This window comes from Leptodactylus fuscus, chromosome 3, assembly GCF_031893055.1.
Source record: "Leptodactylus fuscus isolate aLepFus1 chromosome 3, aLepFus1.hap2, whole genome shotgun sequence".
NCBI lineage: Eukaryota > Metazoa > Chordata > Amphibia > Anura > Leptodactylidae > Leptodactylus > Leptodactylus fuscus.
The window spans coordinates 175,770,801-175,789,818 of record NC_134267.1 but is presented as its reverse complement, the minus strand read 5'-3'; the positions used below and the strand labels follow the sequence as shown (position 1 = coordinate 175,789,818).

Genomic DNA, 19,018 nt, shown 5'->3' with positions numbered 1-19,018 from the left:
TACCGTCGGTGTCCGACAGGTAGTGTCCGCTCCTAGTGTCCGCTCAAAATCTGTCACGGACACTAGGAGCAGACACTAGCTGTGTCCGTGACACCTGCCATTTATTTCAATGGGCATCGGGTGCGTTCTTTTGCACTCCGTGCCCTTCCTTCACTGTCCGCATCTAAAGAAAAAGAAAAACCCGACATTTTGTATATTTTATATATTTTTCTAGACGCACCGGACTATAAGATGCACCAAGGTTTTAGAGGAGGAAAATAGGGGGAAAAATTTTTAAAGCAAAAAATGTGTAAAATATTTAATAACATAATAATATTTCACCAATGTAAATAGAACTGGGGGTTTTTGGACACAGGGATACCAAACGTGTATGTGTGTCAACAGTAATGTTTTTATTTTATGTGTATTCTAGGGATATGGGGGTGATTTGAACTATATATATATTTGCAGTCTATGGGAGATGCTCCATATTACTATTGAGGCTGGTCAGGGGAGGCTCCCGCGTGGCACAGTAACAGGTCGGCTAGTAGTAACACCAGTAGTAGTAATGCCTGATCACGGGCATTAGCTCTTAAGACTTGTGGCCACTCCTGCAGAGCGATTGCCATAGCGATCGGGTCTCCTGTACAGCGGAGACTCAGTAGCTATGGCAACCGCTCTGCAGGAGCGGCCGCCATCTCCCATCCCAGTACCTGCCCACACTCTCCTAAGCCCCGCCTTCTCTATAATACTAGTCTAGGGAGGCGGGGGCAGGGCGCTCTGAAGCCACATGAAGGACAGAGCACCGGACCAGCAGAGGGCAGCGGCAGCAGGTAAGTTGAGCAAAGTTCACGAGTAAATAGATACTACTGTTCATTGACTTGTCTATGTACAGTAGTATCTATCTACTCGTGAACTTGCCTTGTCGTCCTCACAGCAGCGCAGCACACATTCTGCACATGCTGCATTCGGACTATAAGACGCAACCCCATTTTCCTCCCATATTTGAAGGGAAAAAAGTGCGTCTTCTAGTCCGAAAAATATGGTAATAATTTTCTCCTTCAAACTTTGCTTTCGCCAAAGAATGCTGCATTTGCAGTAATTACAGCATTGCAGACCTTTGGCATTCTAGCTGTTAATTTGCTGAGGTAATCTGGAGAAATTTCAGCCCATGCTTCCAGAAGCCCCTCCCACCAGTTGGATTGGCTTGATGGGTACTTTTTGCATACCATACGATCAAGCTGATCCCACAACAGCTCAATGTGGTTGAGATCTGGCGACTGCGCTGGTCACTCCATTACAGATAGAATACCAGCTGTCTGCTTCTTACCTACATAGTTCTTACATAATTTGGAGGGGGCTTTGGGTCATTGTCCTGTTGTAGGATGAAATTGTCTCCAATCTAGCGCTGTCCACAGGGTATGGCATGGGCTTCCTTATTCAAAATCCCTTTTACCTTGTACAAATCTCCCACTTTACCAAAACCAAAGCAACCCCAGACCATCACATTACCTCCACCATGCTGGACAGATGGCGTCAAGCGTTTTCCAGCATCTTTTCAGTTGTTGTACGTCTCACAAATGTTCTTCTGTGTGATCCAAACATCTCAAACTTCAATTCGTCTGTCCATAACACTTTTTTCCAATCTTCCTCTGTCCAATATCTGTGTTCTTTTGCCCATATGAATCTTTTCCTTTTATTAGCCAGTCTCAGATATGGCATTTTCTTTGCCACTCTGCCCTGAAGGCCAGCATCCCAAAGTTGCCTCTTCGCTGAAAATGTTGATACTGGCGTTGTGCAGGTACTATTTAATGAAGCTGCCAGTTGAGGACCTGTGAGACATCCATTTCTGAAACTAGAGACTCTAATGTACTTGTCTTGTTGCTCAGTTGTGCAGCGGGGCCTCTCATTTCTTTTTCTACTCTGGTTAGGGCCGGTTTGTGATGTTCTCTGAAGGGAGTAGTACACACCATGGTAGGAAATCTTCAGTTTTTTTGGCAGTTTGTCGCATGGAATAGCTTTCATTTCTAAGAACAAGAATAGACTGTGGAGTTTCACATGAAAGTTCTCTTTTTATGGCCATTTTGAGAATTTAATCGAACCAACAAATGTAATGCTCCAGATTCTCAACTAGCTCAAAGGAAGGTCAGTTTTATAGCTTCTCTAACTCTAGCTGTGCTAACATACTTGCACAAGGGTTTTCTAAACCTCCTTTACACAGTTAGCAAACACAATGTACCATTAGAACACTGGAGTGATGGATGCTGGAAATGGGCCTCTATACACCTATGTAGACATTACATTAAAAATCAGACGTTTTCAGCTGTTAAAACTCCCAAGTGTGCCAAGTAACAAATCTACATGTTCACAGTCCTAGATACCTATGATATTATTCAGATTTGTCATCTGGGAATCTGTGTGACGACTACTGCTGTGTGGTGTAAGTCCCATTCATTTATGTCTCATATATGGTCTCTGCAGTACCAAAAAAATTTCATTAGTGAACCATATTATATTTGCCTTCAATTGTAATATTTTGGGCTTCTGTAGCAAATGACCAGTTTTCCACAGGATTATGGAACTCTAGTCAGCTGGTACTGCAAAGGCTATATGGGGGAAAGTCCTGAAATAAACCTCGCAGGCAAATAAAGGAGATTGCAATCCCCGGATCCCTGTCGGTGTACAGCTTGACTATGATTAGAAGAGTCAGTGATGGAGTCAGAAATCTGTAGCGCATCTCTCCTTGCCAAGTGTTAAGAGTTCACTCATGTTTAGGATTCCTGTCCTGTTCTTTGTACTAGTGATGCTTTGCAGATCATTGGCAGATTTTTTATTTTATTTTATGGATTTTCCGAGTTTTCTCCAGAATATCTTCTGTTTGTTTTTGTTATGAGGTTGGAAACCTGTGTTTATAATTCTGTTTTCTTTATGTATATCACAGTCTGTAATGACCGGTCCCTGTAAGTTGCTCAATAATTGCTCCCTTTTATGATGGGTCCATTTCCTTGACAACATTGTTGACGTAAAATTATTTTATTTTGCCACTGTGTTTAATTACTCAAATTATTAACCCCTTCCCACTGATGCCAGTTTTGGCATTTTTTTTTTTTTTTTTTTTACTTCCTGCCTTCCAAAATCCATAACTTTCTCTTTTTACATTCACAGAGCTTTGTGGGAGGTTTTTTTTTTTTTTGTTTTTTTTTGTGAGACCATTAACACCCTGCACTTCCCATGCTTTCTGCAGTCCTCACTATCCTGTTCTCCTGGCCACCAGTCACCATAATAAAATTCTTGAAAAAGGGCCCTGGATGAGACAGCGTCCCCTTCCACCCAGCACCCCTGGCATGCACCTCCAAACACCTTCTTCAGTGGTGCTTTAGGTGTGTTAAACATTCGTGGAGAAGATCTAATACACCTGCCAACTTCTTTCACTTAAGTTTCTTTGTCCTACACCTTGACAAATAATTCTTTCACCACTGTCCTCTCCCCTTACTCTAATAACTCCAAAACAAGTCCTTGAAACTTTTTATTCCTAACTTCCCCGCATGGCGCAGGCATCTGTCACACACCTTAGTGCTAAGGACTTGGCCATGTACTTTGAAGACAGAATTAACAAGATCCATCAGGAAATAATCACCCAATCTCCAAGCAGCATGGATTCCCCCTCCCCTATCAAACTTCATCCTGTTCACGCTCATCTTTTGATTCAGTTACATATGAAGTATCTCCCAGCTGCTATCTTATTCTCACCCTTCTACCTGTGAAGACTGTCAGCTTAAAAAAATAAAATGATTAATTTTAATTATATTATGCAATTTATAACATTGTATAGTTGATTAGATGCATAGTTTGTTGTATAGTTACTGTCACTACTTACCTTACTAATGTTAAATCTCTTCTAGAATATTTCCTACCTCCTTCAAACATGCTACTGATAAACCCTCCCTTGATCCGTCCTCTGCTGCTCTGTACCGGCCCTTCTCCAATCTCCCCTTCAGCTCCAAACTGCTTCCTGTTCGCTCAATAATCTAATTTCCACACTCTGCTGAAACTACCCATACAATAGTCTCCAATGATCTTCTTACTATTCTATAATTCTATTTGCAACTGTTTTCTTATTCTCAGGAGCATTTCACACCATAGAGTAGACCAGCAACCCCTCAGGAAGTACCACTCTATTGGCCTCACAGACATTGTTTTCTCTTGGTTCTCTTCCCATCTCTCAGGCCACACTGTTGGTGTATCTTTTCTGGGCTCTTTCCCTTCCCCTTGCTGTCGGAGTTTCCCATGGCTCAGTCCTAGATCCTCTTCCATTCTCATTGTACCTAGCTCCTATATCAAAATCCCTTATTGTCTCCCTGATTCACTCTCGATTAGACTACTATAACTCCCTACTAATATCTTCTCCTTACTAAACTCTCCCCTCTACAATCTATTGTGAGTGCAGCATCCAGGGTCATCTATCAGACTAAGCACTACACCAATGTCTCCAGTCATTGCAGTCACTTGCTTATTTACTATAGAATCAAATATAAACTTACCTCCCTCATCGAGAAAGCTCTGCATAATGCTACATCTCCCTTCATCTTCTCACTCTTCTCTGTCTACTACCTTATCAAAGCTCAACATCCTGCCAGTGATCTAAGATTAACATCCTCTATTACCAGAACCTCCCACTTCCTTCTCCCAGATTTCTCCTGAGTTGCAGCAGTTCTCTGGAATGCTTTACCCCGGACTAAGAGATTAACACTCAGTGACCACCGTTTCAAGTGCATCTAAAAACAGACTTCTTCAGACAGCCCCATAAGATTCCCTGAACTGCACTAATGCACTTACATTTCCCGAACTAACCGATTTCTGCACCCCCCCCCCAAAAAAAAAAAAAAAAAAACCTACAAAAAAGCTGCCTTAATCGTAATGCAACTCTGTGTGCCAAATGATACAACTTCATTTATTTGTGTAAAAGCACCTGGACCACTGCACAAGCAGTTCTACCTCTCTTATGGTGTGAACTGATTTATTAATTCATAATATCTAATTTTGCCTGTACATGAACCCTATGATATGTAAAATGCTGCGGGATATGTTATGTTTTATTCCTGGCCTCTACTGTATAAAGGGAGACCTGCAAGTTATGTAATTGTACGGCGTATGTCTGCACTATAAATATGGCAGCTGTATAAAAGGCGAGCAGGCGCTTTATTCATAATGCTGACTTCTATTGTACTATTATGGCACTGTTGCCTTGGCAGTCTGTCCCTTGAACCCAGTATATCAATCCATCGGTTTATGGTCACTTGAATCCAGTGGTGTTTACCCCTTGTGAATTGTTGCTTCCATTGGCAAAACACTTCTGTCAATATGCAGATGGTGTTTGGAGAAGCAAAAACAACACCCCTACACACTGTGGGGTTAATATGTTAGGTCCTGGTGACAGATTTCCTATAATTAAACAATTACCCGGAAACATAGGCTGTTAAGGATATGTGTGTGACATTTTATTCAGCTTTTCGTCTTTGTCCAGTATCTGATACAGGTTGCTATCCGGATTTGTCACATTATGCCGCCACTCGGTCTTGTTAGTGTTACTTTAGGTGCAGTCACACTTCTTGTAGACTGAATTATAACTTTTATCTCCTTCCTTATTTTCCCTCAAACTAATTTTCCTTAACATATCTAGGCCTCAAATTAGATGTTAACAGAGAAGTGTGAATAGCACCTGAACTCCTTCCATCTTTATTGAGAGTGGGATTGGAATAAGCGGCTTATCTTCCAGAAGACTTCTGAAATTAGCTAGCTTTTCTGAACTGTCTCCTGTCATAGCCGCTATATTTAGGTTACCCCCATACACCTATTATTGGTGGAATGCACTAGAAGTTACTTTAAAGAGGACCTTTCACCACTTTTGGGCACATGCAGTGTTATATACTGCTGGAAAGCTGACAGTGCGCTGAATTCAGCGCACTGTCGGCTTTCCCGATCCGTGCCCAGTGTAAAGAGCTTACGGTGCCGGTACCGTAGTGCTCTATGGTCAGAAGGGCGTTTGACAGTTAGCCAGGAACGTCCTTCTGCCTCGCGGCGCCAATCACGCTGTGCTGTGGAGCGGGGAGGAACTCCCCCCTCCCTCTCCTGATAATGCTCGTCTATGGACGAGCTGTGTGAGCAGAGGGAGGGGGCGTTCCTCCCCGCTCCACAGTACAGCGCGATTGGCGCCGCGAGGCAGAAGGACGTCTCTGGCTAATGGTCAGAAACGCCCTTCTGACCATAGAGCACTACGGTACCGGCAGCGTAAGCTCTTTACACCGGGCACAGATCGGGAAAGCCGACAGTGCGCTGAATTCAGCGCACTGTCAGCTTTCCAGCAGTATATAACACTGCATGTGCCCAAAAGTGGTGAAAGGTCCTCTTTTAAGAGAAGTAGTTTTGGGGCTATTAAACCCGCAGGAGGGCAGAACAACTCACAGCTCGAAAACTCTTAAGACCTCCCTGCTCACACAGCACCTGATAAACTGATTTTCTGCAAACTACTGCATATTGACAAGGGTGATACACGTCTATAATATGGGGATTGGTCACAATATTTTGCTGTCCACAAATAGGGGAACATAAGCCTGGTTAGCTATTCAGTTCAGAAAGTAACCAGTAAAGGATCTAGGTGTAACATGGCATGTGCTTACTCTGACGCTGCTTTTTTAACAGGGAACACTCATCAGAAGCTAAAGCTAAGTTGTCACAAAGCAGTGATAACACGGTTATATTGTGGATCAGTGGACAGTCCATAAACACTCAACCGGCACAGACAGACGGGACACAGCCCGTCTACCTCAGATGGAACAAGTGGTGCTGCCAGACAGAATCAGGAGATGGCTGAAGTGTTGATGAGGCAGAGATCCTAGACATGGATTTGGAAGATACCAGAAAAAACTGGGGTTGAACCATGAGTAGGAGTAGGCAAAGTCATATCAGGAACGAAGTCTTGGCACACCATATGAACGCACAGGATCAGACTTTGATTTAGTGTACACTAGCTGGGGTACACTGCATAGGGTCAGGTTTTGGTACAGGCAGAATATCCAGCTCGGGCTTCGGGTTCGCAGGAATAAGACAGGACTGGAACTTGGCAAAAGACATAATCCAGACAGTAAGAGCTCGTTCACACGGGGCAAGAGGGGCGGATTCTGATGCCGAATCCATCTCAGAATCCGGCCCCTCACAATGGAGGTCTATGTAGACCGCTAGCTAGCTTTTTTTTTTTTTTCCTGAGAGGCATGTTCCCGCTCACGGGAAAAAGAAGTGAGCTGCACTTTCTTCAGGCGGAGTCCGCGGCTGATTCAGCCCCGGCGTCCGCCTTGCAGCAGCACCCTCCGGACTAGGGCCATTCATTTGCGCCTATTCCAGAGGGGGACAGTCGTGGCAGGTGCATTTTGTTCCAATTCTGATGTGGTTTCCCGCATCAGAATCGGGACCAAAATGTGTGGTGCTTATCCCCGTGTGAACTAGCCCTAAAGCGGAACAGACCCAGGTCCAGCACAGACAAACTTCCTCAAGTAAATACTGCTGGTACAGGCAGCATCGACATGTTGTGAACGAGAGAGATTTCAATCTACCAAAGAGATTGCCCATGCTGTTTGTTTTTTTTTCTTTTGTTAACTTTAGGCTAAAAAAATAGCACTTTTTTTTTTTTTTTTTTTTTTTTTTTTGTTTGTTTTTTTTATAGCTAAATTGACCCCCAGCTTAGTAGTTACTTTTGATGGTGGCATGGTTTGTCTGAACAGTCCCATTGTCAGTCGGACAGCTGGATTGCAGTCATTCAAAATCTAAAGACTCTGGCCAACCTTAAGTCAAGATCACAATTTGTAACACTGGGCACCTTCTAAGCCTGTCTTTGAGAAATTGTCTTTCCAGATACTCCAATTTCCTAGGAAGAAGGTAACCCTATATGTTAGACTGGGTGTACACACCAGATGTTTTATGCTTCGGTCAGAAACTGATAATATTTTTGAAACATTGTGCATCACTAGTCAGGAAAGGCAGAAATTAATGAACGAGATTTGGATTCAGCTTTCCATGAATTTGACACACATTTGTGGATTTGTCTCCCTCTTTCATGTAAAGGTGTACATACACATTCAGTAGGTGAGCGTTCGGGGACAGTGTATTTTCATTGGAGAGTGTAGTAAGAGTGTGCTTTATATCTGGGGAATACAAGAGGTTCAAGCACAGAAATACATCATGCCTTATCTTTGTTTCCCGGACATCATGTGTCAGTGGAGAGTTCGAAGGCCCCAGTGCACAATGGATAATGGACTGGTCCTGCTGATATTGGTGGGTTAGTAGAGACAAGAGACTGCCTGCTGACTGTCCTTAAATGTGATCCTTCTTCCTGAAATTCTATAGCTTGTTACAGTTTGTGACTGATCGGATTTTATGTTGGAGCCCCCCAGGATGTGAAAAAGGGAATGTAATGTGCATTCTGGATCAGAACAACCGTCCCATTATTAGGTATATAGCACTGGGTGTGTTTTGATTCTAGATAGGACTTGGTGGGCTCTGAGTTTAGGACTGCTGGAGTTCAGAATAATTTTAGTTAAAATGAATATATCTTTATACTTTATTGATCCTATAGGTAGCTAAAGAGTGTATGGATATACATGTACACCCAAATGGACTTGCACTACTTGTCACAACTCAATAAAAATAAAAAATAAAAAAAAAATCAGCGGCCGATTGGTCAACACTTCATGCACCAGTCTTAATACATTTGTTCACATGTGTGAGATGTGCCATAGTTATTAAGAGATTCTGGCACAAGCTATAGTGAGACATGCTGGACTGGTAAATACATTATCTTTGTTTTGCAGAGCCTATCTCTCACTGTGCAGAAATTCATGATTTTCATTAAAAAATAGGGATCTAGCCTAAGATAAACAATTAGACTGCAATGACCGTCTTCAAGCAGTGGCTTAACTAGGAATGGCGGGGCCCCGTGGCAAACTTTTGACATGCGCCCCCCCCCCCCCCCCCCCTTGCTGACCAACACCGAAGACCTTGACCAACCGACCTCCCACGCCACATTCCTGCGTGCTCTATTATGTCCCTCAGTGGCCCCTGCACACAGTATTATGCCCCATAGTGACCCCTGCACACAGTATTATACCCCATTGTGGCCCCTGCACACAGGATTATGCCCCATAATGAACACCCATGAACAATTATTATACTCTGGGGTATTTCCAGACCCCAGAGTATAATAATCGGATACCGAGGGGAGATACAGACATAAAAAAAAAAAAAAAAAAGTTACTTACCTGTCTCCGGCTCCGCTGCAGTATTTGGTGGTGTTGGCCATCTTTAATAACGCACGGATGTCACATGACATTTCATGCCCTCCCTCCATCTGCCCCCAGTTTCATGCACCCCTCATCTCTACCCACATTTTTATGTCCTTCCCTCCATCTCTGCCCCTAGGTTACTGTTGCTCCTAAATTGCTCCTCACCACACATACATACACACACAGACACACTCTCCATTCTCCATCTCACATTAATCCCTCCCCTTCATTACCTAGCAGCACATTTCTCCTCTTCTTCGCTTGCAGGAATGTACGGGCTAAAAAGACACACCCACCTAGTCATGTGACGGCTGACGTCACACAAGGTCCTTCATCCACAGGTCCTGCAAGCTTTCCCCCGATCTTATCGCAGTTACAACAGTTTGTCTGTGATAAGATCGGGGGTAGCAGTGGTAGGGGCTGTCACCGGGCCCCTAATGTCCCGGGCCCTGTGGCAGCTGCCTCTGCTGCTATGGTGGTAGTTACGCCACTGTCTTCAAGGAGAATGGTCTTTTCTGTGCAGATGGTCACTATGCTAAAACCAAAGATTTGTCAAAGGAAATCTGGTTTAAATAAGAAGTGGTCTTTTGAATAACCGTGTTTCATGTACCCTTTATTCTCTAGGGGTGGTATAAACTACATCCCTTCCTTTCCCCACCCAACCCAAACCAATTTTCTTGGCTTGTTTTGTTTGGTTGCTGTAGGTTAATATCCTGACACCCCTGGAAGGTGGGACCAGCCAGTAATATCACCAGCAGGAAAGTGCCATTGAAACAAATGACTGGCCATGTAATGCAAGGAAAGACCAGAGCAGCAGCACTTCTTGGTGTGATTTACTGCAGATTTCTAACATTTCTTGGTGTGATGTATATTTATATGCATATTTATAACATTTGAGTTCTTCTGAATTATATGAATTCTTTGGAGAGTGACATTTCTTGTTTTTGTCTCTTTTTACACTCCAGCCTGCAGAAATAGATGTTCTGATAGGAAAAGACAGAGAAGGATTCTTCACTAATGGTCTAACTGTTGGAGGAAAGAAATGCTCGGTGATCAGAGACAGCCTGTATATTGAAAGTGATTACACAATGGACATCAGGACAAAAAGTCAAGGTGGAGAACCAACATACAACATTGCTGTAGGCAGAGCTGTCAGAGGTGAGACCTTCTCTTCATCCAGTTGTCTATGTAATCCCGTCTTGGTGGGAAATTCTTGTACCATGTGGTCCCTGAAAAACGTGTCCATCCTTGGTTTGTGAGTATCAGGAGGAGAGCACAAGATCCAGAAAGAGGAAAGAAGGAAAAATTGTTCTCTAGTGCTATTGGACACGTCAACTGCCCCTATTTTGAACAACCACTGGGGCAGTGATAACCTTATCAGCAAAAGCTCTTGAACCGCTTTTGGGGATCTTGGTCTTTTAGTTACAGGCAATAATTTGGTTTGGTTGCAAGACCTATTCTTGTTGGACAACAGTAGGAACCCAAATAAGAAGCACTAGAGACACCATTTTCCTTTTTTTTTTTTTTTTTTTAAAAAAAATCTTTGCGTCCAATTTTTTTTTTTTTTTTTGCCTGGGAGCATTTTGCCATCCTGCTAAGAAAATGTTAATAAAATGTCATCAATAAGCCACATTTTTCCCAAAATGATGCAGTAGAAAGGTAAATTTTGTTAGTAAAAAACATATTCCCATATGGCTATGCTGACATTAAAGTGAAAGAGTTATGGCTTTTAAAACAAAACAAAATAGGGCCGTGTCCATAAAGGGGACTTTTCATGTTCTGTAAGGTAGGTGCTGATACATTACATTGTAAATCTGACAGCGCACTTTCAGTTTTGAAGGCATCTGCCCCAGCTCCACAGATATTAGTGCCATTAGTTTCGGCACCGATATCCCTGCACTGTCAGAGGGGCCAGCCTCACAGCTCGGCGTAATCGCTGGATGGTGAGACCTACCCGCCTGATGGTACACTTCTATAGTCCTTTACTGTGAATGGGTTTGTTCCTCACCACGATGACTACACTGCAGTGATATCCGTAGCCGAAACTTATGATTTCTGCGAAAATTAATAGTTGTTAAATTCAGTGTACTGTCAGCTTTACAGCAGTATATTATATCCCCTTAGAGGACATGAAAAATCCTCTTCCATATCAAACTAGCCACGTTCCTAACCCTTTTCACTTGGACGTTCTACCCCGCATTTTAAAGTCATGTGCATCAAACCATCTGTGGCTAAAAGTCTACCCAAGTCAAGCCACAGATGCACTGCACCTCCTAAAAATAAAAGTGCCAGATGTGCTGAGCTCAGAGGTGTTACTTATTCTTAGGTCTACTAGCAATTATCTTCACAAAATCAACAAAACTGAAGACTCAGCAATCCAGATCCCCCTGCTCCCAACCCCTTCCCACACTTCTTTGGCAGTAAAAAAAAAAAAAAAAAAAAAAAAAAAAAAGATTTTAAGGGGGGAAAAAAAATAGATTTTTACTTTTCAGAAACTGCATCACTTGTGCCAATGGTCTTTGTCTGGTATTATCACAGCCTGTCACTTGAATGCAGACCAGTCCTGCTGCTATACTGACTAGAGATGAGCGAATACTATTGGAAACGGTAGTTTCGAATAGCATGCTCCCATACGAATGAATGGACTCAGACGGCGTCCGGCCACTTAATCCCCTGCGCGCCGGCCGCTCCCATTTATTCCTATAGGAGCATGCTATTTCAAACTGCCATTTCAAATAGTATTCGCTGATCTCTAATACTAACCATTCTGTTTTAAGATGACAAAAATTTGCTATTAGATTTAATACAACTCCTTTTGTTCCCACTGAAACACAAATATTCTTGCAGTTTTTTTTTTTTTTTTTTTTTTAATGATGTGAAAAGAATGACATGGCGTGTACTGTGCCTAGTATAATTTCTTTGGCACTGTGCATAATAGTACATTTAATAGTAGTAATAATAATAGTAATTTAATAGCTTAATAGTACATTTCCAGGAGGTGTGTATAATGTTCTGTTAGTTCAGTTGTACCCATGTGGTCAGGAGCCAAAGTAGCGTCCTAAATCATAGCATAGCACAGACAGTTAAAGCAGTCAGAGATGTCATATAGCACCTGATAGTCACCCGGCTCAGCAGTAAGCGATGGTACTAGGTGTGAGCCACACAAGCCCCAGTAGTCAGGGCTAATCTTCTAGTCAGTACAGGTTTTATTCAGCACTCACAAACTGATTTTGTCATGGATTTGTGGCCGATTGCCTCTTATGTATCACTATGGGGATAATCCATAGTGAAAATCTGCTGAAAGAAATTACGTGATGCAGATTTAAAATCTGTACTGTGCCAATTTCCATTCAGAAATTTTGCTCAGTGTGTGGATGCCTTTTTGTTAGTGTCAGTAAGGCTGGATTGACTTATGCACTCAGGAATTCCATCCCCCAAAATTTTTTTTTTTTTTTTTTTTTCTCTCTTTGTCGTGCGGGAAACCCAGTAGACCCCATTATAGTCTATGGGGTCAATAAGTAGGCTTCCCAGTACGTTATATTAAATGCTGCTATCATAAAGAACAATGTGTCTGGTAAAAGTAATAAACCTTCACATCCCTGTGTAAACCGGGAAAATAATAGAGATGGTTTTTGGAAGACTGTGAGTAATAAGTGAAAATGGAAAACACTGTCATCTAAGGGTTAAATGATTCAGGAGAAAGCTGGATATAAATTCCTGAAACTCAGTTGTAGTGTAAGGCCGGGGCCCCACGGGACGTAAATGCCGTGATTTGCCCACAGTGGAGACGCTGTGGGAAAAATCTCGGCGTACAGTGCAAGCAAAGGGGATGGGATTCATGCCAATCCCATCCCCACTTTGAGGAAAAGATCGCAGCACAGACATGCTGCGATTTGAAAAGCCGTTGCGGCTTTGCAAATCGCAGCATGTAAATTATATCTACGGAAACGCTGGCGGCTTTAATGTTAAGAGAGTCTGCAGAGGAAAACTCAGTGAACTTTGTCTTAAAAAGCGCTGCGTAAAGAACCTCAATGTATTCACGCAGCGGTTCTTCCCGCAGTGCTTTAGTGCTGCGGATACGGCCCGTGGGGCCTTAGCCTAAACGACAATGGTGTCAACAGTGCAGATATCTCTCTGCTTTGAGGAGCTCTCCTCTTCCTCCACTCCCCTCTCCATAGACTTCCATTGTACAGATCTGATCAGTGGAAGGAGGCACTTTTCCTTGATAAAGTACAAAGATCTTCACCTGCAGTTCATGCAGTTTCTGAAAAGTTTTTAATTGCGGCTGTTTCACTTTTCTAGAGTATTTCCGTTGCTTGTGAATATAGCCTTAGGGCGTGTCCACACAGGAGTGAAACCCTGAATATTCTGCAGCTTGGCTGTAGATTGCTTTACATTTCCGCACACATTATGTGCTAGTTATTCTGCCGTGTGGATGAAATGATATAACCTGTCCACCACATTGCTGCTACTGTAAAATGAGTTTCAGTCCAGTGTGAACATGTCCTAATACCGATTAGATTCCGGAACAATCAGAAACAACCTCTGCCTTGTCTCAGATTTCCAGCTGCTGCTGACACTTGTGCCCTATACAGTACACATGGCCTCAGCTGCTCTTTTCCACCAGACTTGTTAAATAAAAGAAAAAATGTTTAATGTATGTATGCCAGAAAAGCAGAAGGAAAAGTACATTGTGTACTATTGAATACATGAGGTGGTCCCTAGCTTTTCTTGTAAAAAGTTATGACCTCCTGAATGATGAGACAAAAAACAATTCTCTTTCTGATGGTCAAAATGAGCTGGTTCCCCTGGCTAATACTCCCAGTTCATTCAGAATTAACACATGTATATTCATAGTCCAAAATCATGTGCAGAGCCCAGTCCTATCTGTTCGTAAGACTGTCCAAAACTATTCAGGGACTTATCAATGCAGTTTTTGACATAAAGGGCATGAACCTATAAAGGACAGGTGGTACTTCTATTTTTTTTCAGTTCACTGGATTTGGCTTAGAAACTGCATCATAAATCTGAGTGTATGGATCTCTGTGCAAATGCAGCATAACAGCTGAAGGAGGACACAAGTGGGTTGTCATTCAGCTGTTATGTTCCAATGGCTGCTGAGGGTTGTTAGAGGCAGTCAGCAGTGTCAGACTGAGGATCCTTGGTCCCACCAGATAAAGGAAATAGTACCCATCAAATGTCATTGTCTTCTGCTGGACCCTTATTGTGTTAGAGCCTGGGCCTACTCGAGGGTCCTGGAGTAGTCCGCCAGAACAGATAGCCACCAATCTGCAGTGGTTGCTGCATAATGCACACTCCGGCTCCTTTCTTCCTCCCCCCTTCCCTATATGCCTACGTTTTCCAAAGTTTTTTTTTTGTGTGTGTGTGTAGGTGAATATGAGCTATTAACCCCTTCCTATACCATGTTGTGCAATAATGATACAGGTAACAGATGGGGTGTTAAAGGGATCCTATCATTAAAACTCAATATTTTTTTTTCTCCGCGCCGCCGTTCGGGTTTTCTACCGAACGGCGGCGCGGAGAAAACCTCTAAAGGTAGGAGAATAGCTTTTCTTAAGGCTGTTCCTACCCGTTAGTCAAAAAAAATTGTGTGTTAATGATATTATCCCTTTAAATGCCTGTCACAGATAACAATGTAATGATATTTTAGTTTGGAATTTTGCATCCATTTCTATAACCATCTTTCTCTTTTCTTTTTCAGTCTTGGTCTTCGCAATGGGAAAGGAAGGAGTCCATGGAGGCGGTTTGAATAAAAAGGCGTTTGCAATGGCAAAATACTTGAGAGATATGGGATTCTAGCTGTTAGGCCAACTTATATTCTAGGGGGAAATTTAAAAAAAATTGCTACTAAACTTTCCTGTCTGAACAAAGCATCCTTTCATCTGGAAATTTTATTAGCAATAACTGGGGTGATGGGGGATGAACCTGTGTCTCCTTTGTATCCCTATTTAAGTGGGGAAAGCTTTTTTTTTTTTTTTCTTTTTCTTTTTTTTTTTCCCATTTTATTTTTTGTCTTCTCAAGCAATTTCTTTTTCTCATGACAAATTCTGTCCTTAAAGGGACAACCCAACCGGATGTTCTGTTAACCGCTTTCACCCTTCCTAAAGGCTTTACCACTGAGCAGCATCTCCTGCCAGCAGTCGCTGTGTCTCCCCATCATTCAGGCTGTGGGTGATGGTTACAGTTTGTCTTACGTTTATTCATTATCCTCTTGTTAATGTCGACAATGCTCATGACCCCCCCACCCATGATCTAATTGTAGTCCCATAATGTGAAATACGTGGCTTTAAGTGTGTTTACGAACTAGTCATCCGATTTTCTTAGTATACATAGTGTCTGACACATTGTATTTGAGATTTGTGTAGTAAACTGCGGACACGAGTCCCAGTTCAGGACAACTTGAGTACCGAATGTAAACTTTGCCACAAATTGTACCTCAGCTAAACAAGTTTCAGTCCTTCCTCTTCTAAAACACCAAGTACTTGACTCTAAACCATTTGCTAGAGGTTGGCATTGTATTTTAAACCCAGTTTTGCCAGGAGATTCTCCCATTTTGTGCTGCTCTGCTACAAGCATGAGGTATTTAGCACATGCTTGTGTTGTCTTGCAAGGAGTCTAGGCTTAGTATAAGTAGAGGCCTAGCGTCTTAAGTCTGCAGGACCGCCACAAGGCATGGGCCATATGTATACTGGGGTGAATGGCGGTGCGCAGATGAGAAACACTAGAAAATGAAGCATGTCTATAAAACCACTGGATCGACTGCATTTTGAGTGGTTTGAGCATATCCACAGCTCAGCTTAGTCTTCCTTTGCTCAAACACAGGTGGAAATAACTACACAGAATACTAAATTCTTGGTCCACATCTCATGACTTTTGCATTTTTCTTTTGGTGTGTCTGACTGATCCCTTCTATATTAGGAGTGCAGATCACGGTGCCGCTGTTACCAGTTTGGCATTGACCTCTCTTCTTGGAGGGATGTGTTTTTGGTGCAATAACTCAGTTACACCTTTTTATTCCACACTAGTATATGCCAAATTTTCTTTTTTTTTGTTAAAGAAATGTTTAAAGCCATTTTCTAGAGCCTTTGCCTTCATCGTGGTTGAGATGAGGAAAACTGTCCTTTTACTATAAGCTCCACTCTAAAAGCTCACACCCAGCACTGCAGCACAGCAAAGGTTTTCATGGACGTGGGAATGAAGATGGCAATTGGTACGAAGCTCCAATATAGGAGGGGGTCATGCATATAGTCCTGTAAGCTGTAAGAGATTTGGGGGTATATTTATAACTTATTTCTCTTTGTGGATCTATATTGTAAGCATTTGACATGGCGGACAGTGGCCCATATCACAATGTTAACTAATCTATGATCTGGTCTCCCTTCCCCTCCTAGAAGTCTCCATACCCTTGTTTAGTTCTATTGTGATCTTGTGACATTAGCTTAAATGACAGTGTTGCCTTTCCTGTCTACCACAGAAGATTTTTAGCGGACGTTAGCTGGTCAAAGATCCTGCTGTATACTTCAAGCACTACAACGTCGTACATTCTTAAAATAAAATCCAGAAAGCTATTTGACCTGTTTCACATAACACTACAAATATGAAATCCTTCATTTTTGAAGGAACCGTTGACACAGGCTCTTGATCAGCTAGACAATTTTTAGTTTCAGGTTGGTTTTTTTGTTTTGTTTTTTTGGGGGGGAGGGGGATATTGTGATTAAACCCTTACAATATTGTACAATGTTGTGGTATATTTTTGTTCATAGGACCAATTGCAGCTACATAGTTCCCAAGCACTTCCCAAGTTCCCCAAAACTTAAAGCAAGCCTGTCAGTATCTGAGAATGGGAGATGATAAAGGAAGAGAAGCCGATCTATAGGGTTATATGTTTTGGAGCTGCATATGAGTAAATGCAGATAGGACTCCTAGGAGAGTAAGGGTAAGTTCACACTGGGCGGAGGCTGCCTCAGGTTCTGGTCCAAAATCTGAGTAGCTGCAACTGGATGGCTGTGCAGTATATCGGCATCCAGTCGTGCACTCCGCTCTGGATTAGGCCCAAATGAATGGGCTTAGTCCGGAGGAAGTGTCTTCAGGTGGATGTCGTGAGGCGAATACGCCTGAGAGACTGAGCATCTCGCTTCTTTTTCCAGGAGCTGGCACAAACGGCTCCCAGAAAAAAAAACTGACCAGCTCCGATTGATTTCAATGGGAGCCGTGTTTTTGGTCAGGATTTTGAGGCGGATACAGCCTCAAAATCCTGACCAAAATACCCTGTGAACTTTCCCTCAGAGTCCTGCTTAGGTGTATAGAGAAGGCTGTCAATCTGCCTTTTAGTCAGGGTTATATACCAAATGATCTGCTTGTGTCCCTCTGTCATATCCTGCTCTCAGATAGGGCAGCAGAATTGACTTTTCAGGTTTACGTTAATGCACTTCGAGTAAACCAGTCACATATTGGAAGGAGCGGTTTGTGGGTTGACTCAATATTCAGTATTACATCAGGAAATGGTTACCTTGTGTTTCCAGGCTAAGCATCTCTGATGCAGTTGTTTATTACTCTGAACATTGGTCCAGGCCACAACATGGCCACCTTCTGTTCATGACTGGTCCATTTTAAGGAAGGAAGGGTCAGCTGTAGAGACGTCCATCAGCTTCTATTCATTGGCTGGCTCTCCTAAGAACAATGACATTGCTGCTCGATTCTCTTCATAGTTTTAAGGGGTTGGTAGTTTTTAATAATACTCTGACAAACCGTAACCGCAGATTAACATTTAGGGTAACTTTGCTGCAGAGTCGGCTCAGTACATTTTCCTTGTATTATTATAATATGTATAACCTGGTTGTCAGTTAAATTCACTACTCACCGTCTGTTTTAATAAATGAAAAATACAAGTTCTTTGTACTAAAGAATAGTAGATGGCATTCTTTAGAATGAACCTGGCTGTATTTGTGATAGCTTCATATGTATTCTGTGCCATATGACAAAACCAAGCTGTGAGATGGGTTTTAACTGACACAAGGTCCTACTTCCTCTGGAATGGCACTTCTGTAAAGACATTTTAGTATTTTGCTTCCGTTTGTCTTGTGTATCATGTAAAAGATTAAAAAGAAAAAAAAAAAAAAACAACCTGTAAACATTCTTGTTAATTTGTCCATATCTTTCCCTGCACTTTTGTTACATCTGGGATACAGTCTAACTCATCTGATTTAATATGCATTTAAAAAAATGCCATAAACTATTAAAACACCTTGTTTACAGACAGATGAAATTAAATTTATTCCAACCAAACTGCTGTCGTCTCGTTTTTTTTTAATGTGGAAGTTGTGCATCGGGGTGTTTGTGTGTTTGTGTGTGTGTGTGTGTGGTTATGTGACTATTCTTACTACTTGTTCACGTGCACAAAGTTAAAGGTATATTACCATCTTAAAGATGCTAGCTTGTGTAAATTCTCCAGTTTTCCTAAGTACATTGCTTTAGAACTGTGGCTTTGTTTATCTGCTGTCTTACGCTAGGTTCACACCTGCTCTGGGTTTCCGTTCTTCGGGTCCGCTTGGGGCAGATGCAGGTTTGAACCTAACCTAAGATTATCCCTCCCCATTGTCTACACATTGTCCCTGGCCTGATCTCTCTTCTTATCTAACATCTCAGGATGAGTGAGGACTTTCACTGCTCTCTGGAGAGGGACCAAG

At 42.3% G+C, this 19,018-nt stretch overlaps 1 protein-coding gene across 1 annotated transcript in view; it reads left to right on the top strand.

The window, feature by feature from the left end:
- Window positions 1-18,427, top strand: part of PFN2 (profilin 2) — a 36,523-nt gene extending 18,096 nt beyond the window's left edge. The window contains exons 2-3 of the mRNA XM_075268824.1: window positions 10,277-10,469; window positions 15,034-18,427. Coding sequence (XP_075124925.1) covers window positions 10,277-10,469; window positions 15,034-15,131 — 291 coding nt within the window. The 3' untranslated portion in view covers window positions 15,132-18,427. The remainder of the gene's footprint in view (window positions 1-10,276; window positions 10,470-15,033) is intronic.
- Window positions 18,428-19,018: the final 591 nt, after the last annotated feature.